At 37.2% G+C, this 19,942-nt stretch overlaps 1 protein-coding gene across 1 annotated transcript in view; it reads right to left on the bottom strand.

The window, feature by feature from the left end:
- LOC150095391 (protein DENND6B) overlaps positions 1 to 16,142 on the bottom strand; it is a 480,236-nt gene extending 464,094 nt beyond the window's left edge. Inside the window, exon 1 of the mRNA XM_090410571.1 lies at positions 15,785 to 16,142. Within this exon, the coding sequence (XP_090266697.1) occupies positions 15,785 to 15,907 (123 nt within the window). The 5' untranslated portion in view covers positions 15,908 to 16,142. The remainder of the gene's footprint in view (positions 1 to 15,784) is intronic.
- Between the last annotated feature and the right edge of the window lie 3,800 nt (positions 16,143 to 19,942).

A 19,942-nucleotide genomic window follows, 5' to 3' on the forward strand; every position in this document is an offset into this window, starting at 1 on the left:
TGAAGACAGTGGTTTGCAATCCAAAGAAATATTATTATTACAGTAACCTCCGTGGAGTTGGTTTCATTATGAGAAGTCTACTCAACCAGTAAGTAGCATGTCTATCATATTGAACAACTTGGAAATCATTTACACTCCCTGCATTAGCAATGCACTCTAGCAATGTGTTCCATTCACCAACAACTCTTCATGTAAAAAAAATCTACTCCTTTATACAACTTATATAAAGTTGTATAAAGACTTACCATCCCCTCAAAATACATTTATTTTTTGTTCTTTGGTTGGTATTCATACTTTGAAGCACCAGAAAATTCATTAAGAAAGGAAGAACAGAAATCATGATCATCTCATTCTTCTCATGTGCATCAATTTCAAGACTCGTTGGGCTAGCAATGCTGCTTTTATTAGAGAATAGCGATTATAGAACAAGGTGGTTTCTTATTACCGTCCTCATCCAATAGTAAGTATTTATGTCAGTAGATACATGTGTTCACAGGGTAGTTTGCCTATTATAATGGATGAACAAATGAGTTTCTGGGAGGAAAAAACTCTCCACTGCTTTTTGAATGGAAAAGTCCTGATAAAGGTTCTTCACATTATACACGGGATCCAAACCCAGGTCTTTCCAACCAAAGGGCTCCTTCAAAACCAACTGAGCTAAGAATATCTGTCTCATTTTTTTCTAGCAGAATGGCCTTTTCACCAAACTACTATCTTATGGTCTGCCTTTTACTCTTCACAACTCATCCCTAGCTTCCTCTCTAATTGTTCACTGTTTCATAGTAAATACAGTGAACAATCAGTCTGGTCCCACTGAAATAGAATTGCTTCAGTTTTTGGTCAGAATAAATTCATTATTCAACTGCATTATTACATCTAATAGCATTCTTCCCATAATATCATTGAATCTAATTGGCAGTCTACCCTTACTGGATACCTTAGTAATCTATAACTCTCCAAGCAATATTGAATTTTCCATCTGCAAGAAGCCTTCCTTCTCCGTTGTCAAGTATCTAAATTGCGTGTCTGTTTTCTGTTTTGTAGCATGAGAAACAAGGATTTCCCCGTGGAAAATCTGTAAGACATTCCCTTAATTCTCTACTAGGTGAAAAACCTCTAGAAGAGCTTCACTCTCTCTCTCTCTCCTCCCTCCCATCGAACGAACACAATTAATTTGTTCTTTTGATAAGAGGATGACTGGACTCAAAGAAAAATGGAGAGTTGATGCTAGGCATCGAATTAAAATATATGAAGCGAAACACCTGGATAAGCCAGACTCACATCACTGACATTATTCTTCACCATAAGCGACTAAAATGGAAATGGACCGGAAATACATTTCCGGTCCATTTACACTGAAATTCCCTAGTAATTACTTTCGAGTTCTGCAAATCTTTGCTCCTGTAGCCCACTTGTCATTGGATGTCCAGGGAGCCTAACATCCAGTGCAGTCCTTGGTAACCTGTATGATGATATAAATATATATATATTATTAAATGACTGTCTATATATATGTAGTATTACTTTTTTTTACTAAAAGTCTCCATAGTTCAGTCCGTATAGACGAAGTCCTTGGTCAGAAAGACCTGAGGTCGATTCCTGTCCATGACGTGAGGAACCTTTATCTGGTCTCTTTCAACTGAAGGCGAGTTAACCGGTCTCATACGGAGGGTTTTTTCTCCCAGTAAAGCAGGTTTTTCATCCCTCAAAACAGGCAAACCGATCAAGTGAACATAAACACGGCTATAGTCATAAAAATACTTACAGCAAGGAAGGCAACGGGAAACCACTTTGCTCATAGTCATCTCCCTGGTATAGTAGCATATTGCTATTTCAACAACCATAAAGGCTTAAGGGAAAAATACACACAAATACACACTTTTTTACTGATCTATTATTATCATTTGTATTGTTCTAAATATTTGCTGTTGTATTATATTTTCATTTGTATACTACAAATGAAAATATAATACAACATATTCGGTGTTAAATATAATACTACTCAGTGCTAAAAAAAATGCAACATTTGCCTTAAAGTGAAAATCTGATCCTGACAATCCCTATTTGGTGCTATATAGCTTGTTGTTCTTGTTCGTGACTGGAACCTCTCATCCACGTTTCTTCTTCTTGACCACTTCCAATAATCTGAATAAATCTTACTGGAACAATTAGTAAGGAAATTTGTCTTTAATTCTCGCATTGTTTTATTTCTCATTTTTATAAGTGGATACTGAGAGCTCTTCTCCTTATAATCATATAGAATATTATGCCTTTTGAATTATGCATTGGAACGAATACAAAATTTTATACCTCCATATCAACATTTTTGGCCAAATATCATCTACTCCAGCTGCTTTTTCCACATTTCAGATGTGTTAGCATTTTCTACCTCAGGTAGTAATATGTACTTCTGATTGCATTCCTCCTGAAAATTTTCTATCACCATTCTCTCATTGTTTCATTTAACAATTTTTCAAAATAATTACTCTAGACAATCAGTTTTCATGTCACCTCTATCATCTCTCACATCTCTTTTACCATGTTCTTCTCTCCATGTCTAGCGTTTTTCAGTGGCCTCCAGAACATTCTGACATTTATCATCTTTATTTTATCCAAGTCTCACCACTCCTTTTGTTAAGCTACTTCTGCACACAGCTTAGCTTTCTTAGATTTTTTTTCTGCTTCCCTCAAGATATCTGCTAAGTTATTTGCTAGGAAGGTTTGATAGTTTTTCTTCCTTTGAATAAGACTTCTTGTGTCCATTATGACGTTCAAATTCTTGTATCCTTGCAAACAACCTCACCATATGTCTTCCTGGCTGAATGTTTTTCAATGTTCTTTGCCCACTGAGTCCCCAAGGTCTGATTCTTGTTTTCACTCTCATTTTTTCTATGTACAATATACAATAATATTTGTATATTTGAGTTTACAATTCACCACCGAAAGCTGCTTTTTACGCGTCTTTTCATTATTTTTTTTTCTTTTCTGATCAAAACTAACAGTCATCACCTCCTATTTCAAATTCCCTTTCCACTTGTTCAGAATATACTCCTATATCCTGAATCAGCAAAGATAACACTATCAGCAATAACACCGTCAAGACTTTTCCTATTTGTGTCTCCTCTCCAAATAAATCTTAATACCTATGCCAGACCATATCAGTGATGATATGTACATCCTAAGCAGAAGGTAGTTACCATTACTATTAGCTCAGCATTTTAATCCAAATTTTCCCATAATATTTCTTTTTGTCTGGAATTCTTTTTCTCTTCTGCTGTTTACATCTACAAGTCAACTGTTAATTTTTCATTATGTCTGGTACCTTCTCCAATGACTCTAGAAATCCCTCCACTTCTTCAAACTTCTGTGGGCCCATAAGCACCAATAAGGTACATTATCTATTTCCCATTCTGAAATATGTCCATATCACTAATTGAAATTGACTGCTGATCAAGATGTTTATCTCTATGTATAGTGCTATATACAATGGTTACCATTTCCTTTCCCTGATCATATTATATAAGACATTATCCAAATATAACATCTTATATTTAATATCTAGCAGAATCTGTTGTAGTCTTCTGCCAATTTGATGTTTTATCTGATAATATATACAAACCAAACTAGCAGTCATCACTCAAAAGCAATTTCAATGATGACGAAATTTTGGGAAATAAAAATACAGATATTTGCATTTTAATGCTAAGAGATTATCTGTAACAGAAAACCTAATTTTGTGTTTAAATATATTTTATCTATGTTATAGCCACAGATACTAATGATTTCCTTTTTAAAATATGGATGGTACTGGATTGCAGGAAACTGATGAGGCTAAGGACTTACAGATAATGGTGGACACCAGGACGATTATAAAAGTGAGCTAGTAATCGCCGATACTTTTATAGTTTACTATATTCGGCATGAAACTCTCTGATTCCAATCTTTGAGTTTCTTATTCGGTTTTAAAACAATGTGGGATTTAATATCCTCCTTAATTTAAATGATGTTTATATCGCCGAAATGAAGCCTATTGGTTCTTTATATTTAAGTAACTTAATGGGTGCACCTTTTTGACAACTCGTATAGCAGAGTATATAAGTTCTTTTCGCTATACCCTTTGATATTAATTTGGTCTAGCTACTCACTGATGAAGCCTCAATAAAGGCTGAAACCGGTCTGGGTAGTGACCTAAACCATAATGTAATAACAGCATACATTTCCTAGGAAATGTGTTTTTACATTATGAAAAATACCAAGAATAGCAATCAGAACTTTGCCACCTTTGCTGCAAGTCGCCAGAGTTTGTACTACGTACTAGGACTATTTGCATTAGCTCATGCTAGTAATTGCCGATACTTTTATAGTTTACTATATTCGGCATGAAACTCTCTGATTCCAATCTTTGAGTTTCTTATTCAGTTTTAAAACAATGTGGGATTTAATATCCCCAAGTAAAGACAGGAAATTATCCTTCTTTATAAGACTATGATTCGGCTGCATCTTTACTGTGCATAGATTTGGTCACCTGTGCTTCTTGGGTATCAGTAGGTGGTAGAGAAGATTCAAAGACGAGTGATTAAACTGGTGCCAGGTCTGTGAAATGCTCCCTATGAGAAGAAGATAAAATGTTTATAGGTTACAAAGTTTAGATGATAGGCAGAAAAGAGGAATACATGATAGAAACTTTATCTATCATGTACCCCTGCTATAATTTTTTGCACACATTTTTTTGCACAAGAGAGTTTCCAAATTTTTTGCACAGAGAGTGGTGAATGGGTGGAATGGATTGCCAGAATTAGTTGCGAAGTTTCCTGGCAGTGAATGAATTTAAGGAGAGGTATGATGGGTTTTTTGTGTGTAGTAGTTGATTTGGGTCTCCCACAATGAGTCTCCAGACTCAATGCAGATATCATATAATAATATCAAAGAGATTTCTGTTTTATAATACAACATATCTTAAATCAATTATTTAAATTTTTTTTATACATTTTTTAAATTAGAATTCAGATCCCAGTAGCTGAGTGGATAATATACTTGCTCTACAACCAACATGCTCTGGGTTTGAATTCAGGGGTAGCAAACATGTTTGGGAAAGTAAGTGACAAAAATTTTATGCTACCTAGCATGAGCTTGCTTAATGTAGGCATTAGATTATCTAATGTTTAAGCCCACCGAAAGTATTCCCCTCAATGTGGGGCACCTGTTTATGGTGAAGGGGACCTCCCAGTGATGGTACTGGCCCTTTTCATTCTTCCTCTTTTTCTCTGCTTTTCTTCCTATATTCTTTGCTCTACTTCTCCTGAGTCTTTTTCACTATCCTTTTTTCCAGACCAAAATCACTGGGATCCAACGCCCTGCCACCATGTTTGCCATGCGGTGCGACCCATGGATATCTGGAAAGGAGAATCCTGGTAGTCTGAAACTACTTCAGCAAGATGGGTGGTCCTGAAGGGCACTAGCCGAATGATCCCAGCCAGGATCAATTGGCTAGTGGGCTTGCCTGCAAGGGTCAATGGTGTTGCAGTAAGTCTCTCACCCCATGGCACAGGGTCAGGATTCTATGCTTGCTGTCAGAGACAATGTAGTATGGGTATAGCATCTGGGCTAATCTTGGCGTTCCACTCCTGAGGGCAGTTTTTGCTTGCCAGTCAGTGGGCATCCATGTGTGGTTCGGTGGTGGGTGGGGAGCTCTGCCGCCAAACTAAAAACTCCTTGAGCATGAATCCTTCATCATCAAACATTTCAGGGGCCCTAACCAAGCTCAACCAAGTACTGATAGAATAAATACATCATATGGAAACAGAAATAAGAAACAAAAGATATATGACATTAGTATAAATGTACCAACATTTTTAATTATTCATGCAACAGGTGAAAAAAACCAATTGGGAAAATGTCACCCTTCTTTATTCAAAAGGGTTCAGAAGGACTGGCAGGACCTTCCAAAACTGTTAAGAAATTGCATTCTGGTGATCTCCTTGTAGAAACACTGTGTCAGAAACATTCCAACTGAGAGCAACGACAATGGGTGGAATACAAATCACAGTAACACCTCATAAAACACTCAATTCCAGTAGAGGAGTGATATCAGAATGGGATCTACTTGATGTCAGAGCTTAAAGACTAATGAGTGATGGATGTGAGGTGCATCCTGATAAGTAGGGATGGTCACACTGTTTCAACCAAGAACAGCATCCTTACTTTTGATGCACCTAAGCCTCCAACATCTGTAAAAGCAGGGTATCTCAGCTGTCCTGTTAGAATGCACCTCCCTAATCCAATGAGATGCTTTAAATGTCAGAGATATGGACGTGCCCAAACTGCCTATGGTGGTTCTACTACCTGTGCCCGATGCAGTAGTAAAGAACATGATAACAAATCTTGCTGTGCAAAAAAAGCTAAATATGCCAAATGTCAGGGAGATCATCCTGTTTACTCTTGTGTCAGAAGTGAAAAGATAAAAAAGAAATACAAAAAATAAAAACAGAGCCAAACATAACATACCAGGATGCAAAGAGACAGCTACCCACCATGACATCTGTTCTGAGATCCTCTTATGCTGAGAAGGTAACAATTAAAAAAGTGCCAACAGCAACTCAAACCTTTATGTCTGTTCCACCATCTAATAATTTCACCATACCTGCACTTTATGATCATGAGTGCTTCTCTGTTGAGCACATCAATGACATGACCTATGGCCTTACTCCAGAGACAACTTCAAAAATGGTCCCACTCAATGAAAACCCACTTGTCAAAAAAAAATATGGCAAAGATATCACTCAAAGATAAGCCACCAGACACTCACACAGAAAAAATGCATTCTTCAGTACCCACTGAAAGTAAACTAAACTTACCAACTGACCCTAACACATTAGATGTATTGAACACTCTACCAGAGGAAGAGATGGTAGAGTGTTCAATACTTCCGTCCATACTTCTCCAAAACAATTGATAAATATAAATCTGAAAAATTAAGTCCTCAACCTTCCAAAAACCAGACAAGTCTATAAAACCAAAACAACAGGAAAATTGCTTACAATGGAAAAACTGTCGTGGGTTTCGCCAGAATATCGATGATATCAAGATGTTGTTGCAGAAACACAAACCTTTCTGTATCTGTCTACAGGAAACATACTTAAGACCCAATCAGGACCCTACCTTTAGGAATTTCACTGTTGTATGTAAGGACAGAACTGGAGGTGGTCCTGCTCATGGAAGAGTAGCTATCCTAGTGGGCAGTCATATTCCTTTCCATCCTGTCCAACTTAATACTGCTCTGGAAGCAGTAGCGATTTGGCTCTCTATAGGATTTCTTATTACAGTATGTTCAATTTATTTATCACAAAGTGCTGAGTTAAATGAGATTGATCTTGATAATCTTATCTTGCAATTGCTTGAACCCATACTTTTAATGAATGACTTTAATGGTCACAATACTCTGTGAGGTAGTGCCAACACTAATAGATGAGGTCGAATCATTGAAAGAATCCTTGATAATAATAGCCTCTCCCTTTTAAATAATTAATCCAATACTTTCTTCCATATGTCTACCCGTTCATATTCTGCAATTGATTTTACAATCTGCTCTCCTTCCATTCTTCCACTGCTCACATTGGACGTTGAAGAGAACATATATGGAAGCGATCATACATTCCCACACAAATACCTATATGAAAAATGAACCAGGCTGACTGGAACATTTTTTCTCATCCTGCAAAATTTAATGCTGATACTGTCAGTCAAACACATATCAATGAAGCGGTAAAGTATATAACAGAGCGCATTGTCCAGGCAGCAACAGACTTCATCCCGAAAACATCATCTCGGTTTCCATTCTATCCAAAGCCTTGGTGAAACGCAGAATGTAAGACAGCCCAAAAAGATCAACACAGAGCGTGGGGTATATTTCAAAGATATCCCACCGCATCAAACTTAATAGCTTTCAAGCATGCTTGAGCCAAAGCACATTATGTGAGACGTCAGAGTCAAAAACAATCATGGATCCAATTTACTACATCAATTAATCAAATGGCCAGTCCAAAATTTTATAGGATAAAATCCAGAAAATGAAAGGCAGATATAGTACACATTGTTTGTCTACCTCAGACCATAATGGAAGCTATTGCAGACACTTTGAGAGAAAATTTTGCCAGAATCTCAGCAACAGCTTCATATCCTCCTGAACTTTTAATACTGAAAGAGCAGCAAGAGAAACAAAGGCTAATTTTTTTCTACCAACATTCTTGAGCCATACAATCAGCCATTTTTTTCGGAGGAACTAAAAAGTTCCTCCTTGTTCCTCCTTAACAAATGGCTTAAGACCCAATATATGTCCTACTATCTCACCCTAGTGCAGGAGGGCCTGATGACATCCATTACGAAATGATAAAACATCTACCATCATCTTCTGTGGATCTCCTCTTATTATACAATAGAATACTTGCAGAGGAAGAGTGTCCAAATTCTTGGCACAAGTCAATTGTCATTGCTATCCCAAAACCAGGAAAAGATGCAACACAAGCAAATAATTATCACCCCATTGCTTTGACCAGCTGTCTTTGTAAGATACTAAAGAAAATGGTTAATGCCAGACTTCTCTGGTATTTAGAAAGCAACAATCTTCTCTCCAATACAAAATGTGGGTTCCATAGACATCGTCAACTTTAGACCACTTGGTTTGTTTAGAAACTTGTATAAAAGATGCATTTCTGAAGCAAGAACACCTTGTTTCAGTTTTCTTTGACATGGAAAAAGCTTATGACACAGGCTGGAGATATGGCATATTAAAAGATCTCTATAATCCAGGTCTCAAAGAACACCTTCCTCTATTTATTAAAAACTTTCTGTCCAGGCGAACTTTCCAAGTCAGAGTAAAAAGTAGGAGGTACGCTATCTCGACCATATCATCAAGAACAGGATGTTCCCGTTTTAAGTGTGCCCTTTTTGCTATTAAAATTAACTCAATCATTAAACAGCTTCCTTCCACTGTAGAAAATGCTCTAAATGTTGATGACTTCACAATTTACTGTCACTTATGTAACATGATGGTAACTGAAAGACAACTTCAGCGAGCAATTGATCATGTTTCTCTGCAGGCTCTTAGTAAAAAAAAAGTGTCTGTGTACACTTCTGTCAAAAACGCACTCATCACCCAGATCCTGAATTAAGAATGGGACACACCATTATTCCAGTAGCTACAGAAGCCAAATTCTCGGGACTCATCTTTGACAGAAAACTTACATTTCTAGCACACAATTGTCAACTAAGAGAAAAGTGCAAGGGAGCGCTGAACCTCCTTCGCTCTCTATCCTCTACTGAGTGGGTGCTGATCGAGCTTCATTGCTCCATCTTTATCATGTACTTATATATTCAAAGCTGGATTATGGGTCTCAAGTCTATGATTCTGAAAGACAGAGTAACCTGTAATGGCTGGATTGGTATACAGATAGCTACTGGTGCCTTTCACACATCACCTATTCAAAGTCTTTATGTTGAAGCAAATGAACCGGCTCTATCAATCATCCTATATGGACTAGCGTCTTTTCTCTGCGTTGGGAAGCCAATATCACACACTTCAAACTGCTATACGTCGTTTGGTATGTGTGTTAAAGAGACCGTGCAAGCTGTTGGTATAAATGTTGACAACATTGCCTACACTAAACATAACAGCATCCCTCCATGGTAAGTTCGCACTTCATCCTGAAACCTCTCACTTTGTCAGCTACAGAAGTCTCATACTCCATCATTTGTCTACCTGAAATTTTTTTAATGCACACAGAGCAGCATATGCTGAATTCTTGCCCATCTAAACTGATGGTTCAACAAATGGCTCTGTTGGCTGGGCTGCTATGTTTCCTGACATTATTATCTGAAACCAGAAACCAGACTGCAGTAATTATACAGCATGCCATTCAGCTTGCACTTGTACATATAAAACATACAAACTTACATTAACACAGAGCATTTTCACAATTTCAGTCTAAAATTTTCATATTTTATATGTAATAATTAAATAATTTTTATATTATTATTATAATATTATAAAAAGTAAATGTATTAATAAATGCAATACATTTAATTTGAATGGAAGAGGAAAGATTAGCAAAAGACGTGTTCTCTGCTAGGTTGGCAGGAAAAAATATCCAGAGGGGAGACCAAAATATAGGTGGATTGATACAGTAAAAAAGGCCTTAGAAGACAGAAATACAAGATCTGGTCAGTGATCTGGTAAGTGATGATATCTATTATTACATTCATCATCAAATTCCTGTCATGTACCCTCAAAGGGTGTACAGGATATTATGATAGTACTACATGAAAAACTTACACCATTACTATCTTCCTATCAACAATTTTCCTCCAAATCAATCTGTAACCTATCAAGACTCCAATATGACCAGATCTTATATTTCTGTCTTCTAAGGCCCTTTTTACTATATCAATCCACCTATATCTTGGTCTCCCTCTGGATCTTTTTCCTGCCAACCTGGTGGAGAACACTTCTTTTGCTAATCTTTCCTCTCCCATTCAAATTAAATGTATTGCATTTATTAATACATTTAATTTTTATAATATAATAATAATAATAATATAAAAATTATTTAATTATTTCATATAAAATATAAAAATTTTAGACTGAAATTGTGAAAATGCTCCTGTGTTAATGTAAGTTTTTCGAATTAAAAATTTAGAAAACTTCCATTAACGAAGAGAAGTCACTTGTGAAATAATGGAGTACCTTCTTTGATGACCAACAATAATTTAAACTGTAATACAGTGTCAATGACAAAGTTAGCAATAAGGAGAGAGAGAACATAAAAAACAGTAATCGCAAAACAGGAGTAATCTGTGCCTAATTTTAATACAAGTAAAAAGACACTTCTTTAAGGAATTAAAATGGTGGGGTAAAAATAAATAATAATGAACGAATTCTTCAAAAAGAACCCCCCCCCCCCCCGTTCCTGTAATGGTGCGTGCACATGCACACACATAGCTTTAAGTACGACAGGGTCTGCAACTTTTTCTTATTTTTTTGTAAGATTGACAATAATAATAATGTTAAAGGGATCAAAATCATAAAAGTGTTACTATGGTATATTCTTATATACCATATATTATATAGTATATTATATACCATATAAATTATATTCTTGTTTTAATCCTGTAATGAAGTTAAGCAAACTTTGAAAGTGAAGTATTTTTGGGACCAGGCTACTTGTAGGTAGAGGCTATTTGACTTCATGCTGATTGCTTGAATATCCCATAATAATGCTAAGAATACAAATTATCCATCAATCTAAGTCTAGAGTTCTGGTTAAGTTGGATGCATATTATTACGGGCAGCTCCAAGGAGTCCTTAGACTCATCGAGGGAGGCCCAACATCATGTCAAGCACAACTATTCAACATTCACACAGCATCTATCATACTTCACCTTGAACTCATTTACAGTCATGGCACCCACAACAGACTCTGGCAACTTATTCCACTCATTTACCACTCTCCAAGTAAGAAACCTAGCTCCAACCCCCTTGCTAACCACACTCTTACCAAGCTTCCATGGATGGCCCCTAGTCCTCCCACTACCAGTCCTATTCTCAAAAATATCTTCTGAATTAATCTTATAGAAACCCTTCAGTAATTTGAATGTCTCAATTATATCACCCCTTTTCTGCCTATCAACCAATTTCTGAAGACCACAAATCTTCAACATGTTCTCATAAGGTTCATTCCATATTCCTGCTATTATCTTGGTCACTCGTCTCTGAATCCTCTCCACCTCCTCCCCATCAAGAAGAAACCCTGATGCCAATATCTGGGCACAGTAGTCTAGACGGGGTCTTATCAAGGCTCGATACAGAGGAATAATAACCTGTTTGTCTCTGCTCGTTCAAGTGTTTTTCAGCAACCAAATGATTTGATGAGCTGATTTTGCCACTTTTGCAATGTGTCCACTAAACTTCAACCCCCTATCCACCAACACTCCCAAATCCCTGGCCCCGTCAATCTCCTGAAGTACAGTTCCACCAATGTGATATACTGCTGCTAATCTTTTCACCCCAAAATGCAAAACCTTACATTTTTCCACATTAAATTGACATCCATAAACTCCTTAGCCCAGTCCTCCAAACTATCCAAATCATCCTGCAAAATTTTGACATCCTGAGCATTCACTATTGCTCTACCCAACTTTGCATCATCCGCAAACAGATGCACAGTTCCTCTCAGATCCTTCCTATATCATTAATGAACAAAACCCTGCGGCAAACCACTAGTCACAGGCCGTCTTTTGGACTCTACTCCTGAATAAACCACTCTCTGATATCTCTCCATCAACTACCCTCCTATCCATCTCACCAACCCTATATCCATTCTCATATGCTGCAGTTTACTGATTAGAATTCCATGTGGTATCCTATCAAAGGCTTTAACAAGGTCCAGTAGAATCACTGTAAACCCGTTACCCTTATCCAGTTCAGCCGTCACTGTGTTATAGAACGTGAGAAAGTCACTGAGGCATGATCTACCCTTCACAAAACCATGCTGTCCCCCATACAGTATCCCATTTTCATCTATCCAATCTTGTATTTTCCTCTTGACTATTTTCTCCAAGACCTTGACAACAATTCCTGATATGCTGATCGGCCAGTAATTTTCAACAGCAGTCTTGGAACCTCCTTTATGCAGTGGAACTATTTTCCCCTCTTTCCACCCCCTTGGGACTAACCCAGACCAGAGACTCAAATTAAATAAAATGGTCAAAGGTACTGACAATTCTTTAGCCGCTTCTCGTACGACACCAGCTGGTATACCATCCAATCCCGCAGATGAATTAACATCGAGGTTTTGTAATAGACTATTCACCTCCACTTCATTCACCACAATTCCCGTATAACCTGTTCATTCTTCCATTCCTGCAATGTCACCACCTGGATGACATACTCTTGCAAATTGCTCAGTAATTCTACTATATCAACTGATTCAGTTGCCTCCCTACCATCGGCATTCTTTAAAATCAATCTGCCGTATACATTTTTTCTTTTACTTGCAACATATTGAAAAAACTGTTTGGGATTCTCTTTAGCCTGCATGGCTAATGTTCTTTCATAATCCGCTTTTGCTTTTCTTACCACACCTGTTACCCTTCTGGCTGGGCTTTATACCATTCATGTGCCTGCAGGTCACCTTTCTCCTTAAATTCCCTCCACAGTTGTTTCTTTTTTTTGCAGCTCAAGCTTAATGGTGTTATTCATCCATTTAATCCCTACTTGATTTATTATTCGGACTCTAGGTATACAGTCAGCCATTGCCTCATGCAAACACTTCTTAACTGCCTCCCATGCACTATCAACATCTAGCCCTTGCAGTTTTACATGCCATGGCACATATACAGTACATATACAGTGCAACACTTAAGATTTTTGCAAAGATGTTGACAGACTGTCACACAAATTGGTAACTAAATTGGAAAAAATGGGATTGAATATGATTAGCAAGTTTGATTGGTGACTGGTTGTCCAATAGGTATCAATAAGTTGCGAATGGGAGAAAGGTATCCCAAAAGAGGAGTGTCACTAGTGGTGTGCCATATGGGTCTGTAATGAGACCATTATTGTTAATCTTGTGTGTGTGTGTGTATATATATATATATATATATATATATATATATATGTGATATCTGGGCAGCATCACATATATATATAGCTTCCCAAGTTTGCATCTGTTTGAGGATGATGCAAACTTGGGAAGAGATAAGTAGGCAAATGACGTGACCTTACAAGAGTACTTGAACAGATTGTAAAAGTGAGTGGAACTGTCAGTTCAATGATGCAAAAGTGTAAGGGTCTGAAATTTGATATGCAATGATGGGATTCAACCACCTGGTGGGGTTGCTGAGGAGACAAGAGATCTGGGAATGGTGGGGGACAATGACCTCAAATAAGGTCACATTGCACAAGTTATAATGTCATCACATGAAATTATAGCAACAATGTGGAGGACCTTAAGGTACAGAATTAAAGACATTACAGTTCCACTCTGTATAAGGCCTTGTTCAGTCCTCATATGAATTACTGTGCACAAATTTGATCATCTGGTTTTCATGGTGATGAGAATATATTAAAAAAAAAGTCCAGAGAAGATTCATGAAAGTCGTAAATGGTCTTTGGAATGTGGGATATAAAGACAGATTGAGGAAATACAGTTTGCAAAGCCTCACAAATAGGAGGAAAAGTGGGGATGCAAGTGAGATTTAAGTTGTTAAGGGTTAATTACCAAGCTAACAAGGGCCAAATATTTCATGGAATGGGGGGGGGGGATAGAATAAGAGGCATCACTGGAAACTGTATAAAGTGGGTGTTAAGGAAGGGAGAAGCATGTCCTTTGAACGGAGAGGTGGTTGGTACGCCTGACAGTGTGCCAAATGAAGATGCATTGAATGAATCTGAAGCATAGTTTGATTTCGGACAGTGTGTAGTGCCCATAATGCATCTTTTGACTGCATGAAGATCTGGTCATAAAAATCATAATACAATGCATAATCTCAGACTGGTTTGCCATTGCCATTATCCTCAGTAAAAACGAGACTAAGGTTAAATCAATGTGGAAGTCTTATATTTTTCGTATACAAGAAGTGCTGGTCTGGTTGGCCGAGTGATTAGCGTATCTGCTCTCCAGCCAAAAAGCTGTGGATTCGAATCCCGCCTTGGGCATGGATGTTTGTGATGGTCTGTGAAAATACTAGTGGTGGTGGTAGATGTGGACAGTAGATGGCATTGGTGTAGATGGCGCGGTTGGTGGATGACAGGTGAATGAGCTCGGGTGATGGAGACGGAGAGTTGTAGAGTAGGTGCTCTCCCTGGAGGTGTCAAATAATAATAATAATAATAATAATAATAATAATAAAATGGTGTATCGCCATATTTTCAAAATACTTCGGATCTGACATAGCTGCAGAAATATTTTTTTCCAATTGGCTTCAAGTAAATTATAATACACAAGAAATTATATTTTTGCTTAATAGTATGCGTAAGCATAGTCACAAATGAAGTTTGCCCTGAAGTATCATAACCTGGAAAACAATGTATATGGGTATATATGTACATACATAAATGAAATTGAACAACGAAAGTAAAAACATCGAAAGCCAAACCATAATACATTAAAATTGTAATTATGCTCATGAGTTTGAAACAGTGCTACCTTAAAACCCCGTAAATTAAAATAAATCGCCATGAATAATGAGTCTGCGAGTTCAAAGGCTCTCATGCCCTCATTTATTCCCGGAAAATAAACAAGTTAAAAAGTTTCTACACTCTCGTATCAACAACAAATATTAACAGCTACTGGAAGTTGCTTGTGGCAACTTCCTGTAGCTGTTTCTTCCAGGCAAAGAGAAAGGCATCGTGGAAATCAAATCGATTTACGCTCGCTTTTTCCTTTGAAGATAACAAAACGGCCTTGACGATACGATTGACTTCACATTTTCATTCAATTCAATTCATTCATTCTTCGCTGCACATGGCGCGTTCAGTCACAACATTCCTACCAGTAAACATACCCACTCAGTTAAGCAAGAATCAAAGATAAATTGACACATTAAGAACGTAGGGAAAAATACATGTTTATCTATTTATATATACATACATATATATTGTTCAACCGATACAAACAGTACTGAAGTACTGTATACAACGGAAAATTAAAAGAGGGGACAGAAACAATATGCAGAAACTCAAGTTAAAATAATTTTAAAAAATACTGCTAAATTTTAATTTAATGCCTACCTCTATTGCCTGTCCAAGTTCTAAATCAAATGTTACTACACAAATACAATAAACCCACTGAGAAAAATTATCCCATGGCAAAATTGAAGGTGTCAATGCCTTGGAACTTGAAGGTGAATGCATTATAGACTATTCTGATTGCTTCTTCACCAGCTATAATTTTGTTCTTTTCACACTTGACAGCACTTTAACAAAGAGACGAGTACTCTTTTGAAGTTTGGTTTTAAAAACGATTATAAGAATCATATAGCCAGTCATTTTATCTCTCTGCTCACTCGAACTCTTTAACTCATTCTAAGACATAAAACACATGAAAGCTAACTTTCACCCCATGATAATATGCGAATGAACTTTTCCACCATCCACTAGATGGCGAAGAGGAATGAATTGTAGATTAGAGACAATCAAATCGACTCTTAAGATAAAATTTTTTTAAAAAATTAAAAGTTAAAAGAAAAATGAAATTTCTAATTGGCAGAATGTATTAATAAGACTACTCATTAAAAAAAAAAACAGGAACATTCAACGATCCTTTAAGCGCTTATATCATGAAGAGAGTTTCTTTAGTGTTAATATTTCTCACAGATTAAATGACAATCTGTTGTCATTTAATTTGAGAACTTGCTCAACTGTAAGATTGTTGGGATGACAGCTCGTCGTTAAATGATATAGTGGTTATGCTACTGTACAAAGCTATATTTATACATTAAGTTCACTTTTTTATATTTACTTTTATTTTTTTTTTTTATTTATTTATTTTTTTTGTGGGGAGTAAAGAATATTCAGGCACGGTTGATTGCTGTCATTTCATGGTTGGCTCGTATTGTAGCTACGGTTTGCATGCAGTTACGATTACATTTTGCCTTGAATTCTTCTTTGGATTTCTCTTTTGTGTATAGCTTTTGCACATTATTTTACGCTCTGGCTCCTCTTCTTAAATAGAAGAAGAAAGAGGTATTAGCCAGCTTGTTAACTTCAATAAGCTGGTCTGTGTGGTCGATAATGTAGCAGTTCCTTCACTCTTCAAGATACAGCCTGTGAGTTGAAAGACCACTGTAGTATGAAAGTTAATGAAAGCCTTCAGGTAATAGATGATTTTGGATCCCCAGTGTGAGACACCAGATTATTAGAGTTTAAAAATATTCTTAATATTTCTTATTTCTTTTAAGAAAAACAGTTCTTAAAAGAAATATCATATTTGATGTAATGACCATGGTACTAGAAGTACCTGTTCCTTAACTCACTCATAATTTATACTTTATAGTTTACGACCTACGACCTTCTGTAGGTGACTTCCATGCACACGTAAATAACTAAATTCCACTTATTGCTGACAACTACAAAAAACTGAAGGCGAAACGAGCCTTCAGCCTCTGTTAGTGATGTGCCACAAGTTGCCAGTTTTAATCAACACCTTAAACAGGCTATAGAGAGGGAGAAAATTCATAAAAAATTTCACCATATATATACTTGTTCCCCCTCCCCCCATACACCCACACCCACACCCACAGAACGCAAGGTTTGTCATTAGCGGTTTGCTGGTACTCAAGACGCCAGTTTTTTTTTCTTTATTATTATTACAATGAGAAGAGCCAATGAAGCTCAATGGAGGTGGTGTTTGCACCTCCCGAAGAAAGAGTTATGAGTTCAATTCTAGTCACCAACTAGAGGAACTTTCTCTAAGCCATTTTCGACTGGTCCCGGAGTTAGTGGGACTTTGGCAGGAGCAAGCGAATTTTTTCGTCCCGTAAAGTTAGCCGATCTCATACGGAGGTAGCAGGGTTTTTTCTCCCGGAAACTCGGGTTTTTCATCCCGCATACATACAAATCGGCCCTTCAGAACACACGCAATTTACAGACAAAAATTACTAGTTGTGGTGGTGTTGGAAGTGGGCGGTAGATGGTGTTGATGGAGATGATTCGTAGTAGAGGTTAGGTGTAGAGACAGTTGTAGATGTCCTCCCACGATGAGTCCTCGGACTCCTTGGAGGTATCAGGAATAATAATAATAATAATAATAATAATAATAATAATAATAATAATAATAATAATAATAATAAGTCGAGAAAATCGACCATATAACCCACACTATTGTAGACACGAAAGATATTGTGTTATGGTTATGAACCACGAGGTAGCGGTACTTGTTAGCCATCTCTTCACTGCGGCCACTTAAATTAGTGATGTCCACGGGACAGATATCCTTGGTTGGCTACCAGTGGAGATTGAACTGCCCCCTCAGTCTTCAAAAGTTAGATTGATTATTATAAAGATGTCATAGTAGCTCAGTGGAAGTGATATTTGCATCCTTTTCGCTAGGACGCCGAAAGTTATCCTTAAGCTCAAGTCTACTCGTTGACTGGAGGAACTTTTTCTACGCCTTTCTTCGCCTGATTCCCGATTTTGGTCGATCTCTGGCACAGGCAAGCAAGTTTTTCATCCTCTAAACTCAAGGAAATTGACACTAGAACCTGCACTATTTCAGACAAGATATCTTGTTAGAGTGAGGTACCAAGAGATGGAACATTTTGCCAGTCTCTTCCTCGGTAACCACTTATGATTAGTGATAGTCTTGGGCCAGCTATACCTGGTTGGCTACTGGTAAAGAGTGAACTGTCCAGTCACTCTCCTAAAGGTAGATATGGATAGAAGGCCTTGCAATTGAATACTCCAATAAATGGAGTTAACTGTTTTTTTTTTATTATTATTTAAATGGCATTGGATATGTAAGTCCAGAAAGGTGGTTCCTTTTGATAATTGGTTTCCGAAAATGAATTTAATTCGGAAATGTAAATTGTTGATTTATTTTTATTTATCTTCATTTTATTTATTTATATTTGTAGAAATGAATGGAGGTCTAATGTACAAACCCCATTTCTGTTATATAATAGGAATTCCTTGGCTAGAAATTCTATTGCTGCAGGATGAGAAATATTTGTGAAGAGGGAAGCAATGTCAAAATTCACCATATCTGTAGATATCAGTTTAATGTCTTGTATGAAAAATTCTGTGGATTATTTTTTTATTAATAATAACGCCACATCCACCGAGCCTGTGTAGCTCGGTGAATGTGATGTTTGCACAACACCGCGCTTGGTCGAACGAAGGAAGACTTCCTTTCGAGTCTAGTCGGCGACTAGAGGAAATTTTTCTAAGGCTTTTTTCGACCGGTTCCCGAGTTAGTCGATCTCTGGCACGGGCAAGCAGGTTTTTCCTCCCGGAAACTCGGGTTTTTCGTCCTGTAAACTCAAGAAAATCAACCGTAGAACCCACATTATTTCAGACATTAAATATATTGTGTCAGGGTTAGGGACCACGAGATGGCGGCACATTTGAGCCGTCTCTCTTCACTGCGTACCGCTTAATTAGTGACAGCTTTGGGCCATCTGTCTCTGATTGGGTACCAGTGGAGATTGAACTGCCCACTCAGTCTCCAAAAGTTAGATAGGGCTAAATGGCCTCGCCTACTCTCGTATACGGGAATAAAAAGGCGTTAGCTGATTTTTTTTTTTTTTTATTGAAGATGGTGAGTGGCCAGAAAGATGGAGAAGAAACAGCCAGAATCTTGAAATTTGTAATCTCCAGAAATTAATGGAACACACAATAGATATGAGTGGACAATTACGTTTGTGCAATTTTGGTGTGGCGTATATCCAGGGATCCTTGCGTGGTAGGTTCTGATTTTTTTTACTACTTTCTTCATTTATAGATGTGTTTTTAATAATAACTTGCTAAGTCTAATAAGTTGACATTTGATAAGGTCCTTGCTAATCTGAGAGTAGGTATTGCAATCCCGAATGAGAAAGTACATTTTACCTTCTCAGGATTTAGAATTAAAGGCTACTGCGGCGTTTCCTTTGTCAGGCTTTGTGATAACTAGGTTGTTATTGTATTTTGAGGACTTCAAGGTTTTTATTTCAAAAGATAGAATATTAGGTTCCATGGGTAGAACATCATAAAGAATTTTAGGGACCTTGAAACGAAGTCTGTTTCAAGGTCCCTAAAATTTGAACACTACAGAGATGATTGATATTCTTTTCAATGTTGTGCATAAAATCCAATAAGAAACTCGTGTGGGCGATATGGAAAATGTATCGTTTCGTGCTAGGATATTAAATTCATCTTCTTCTAGTGGGCGATTTAACAGGCAAATAGTCA

Source organism: Typopeltis vanoorti, chromosome 20, assembly GCF_054136105.1.
Source record: "Typopeltis vanoorti isolate ZY-2024b chromosome 20, IOZ_Tvanoo_1.0, whole genome shotgun sequence".
Lineage (NCBI taxonomy): Eukaryota > Metazoa > Arthropoda > Arachnida > Uropygi > Thelyphonidae > Typopeltis > Typopeltis vanoorti.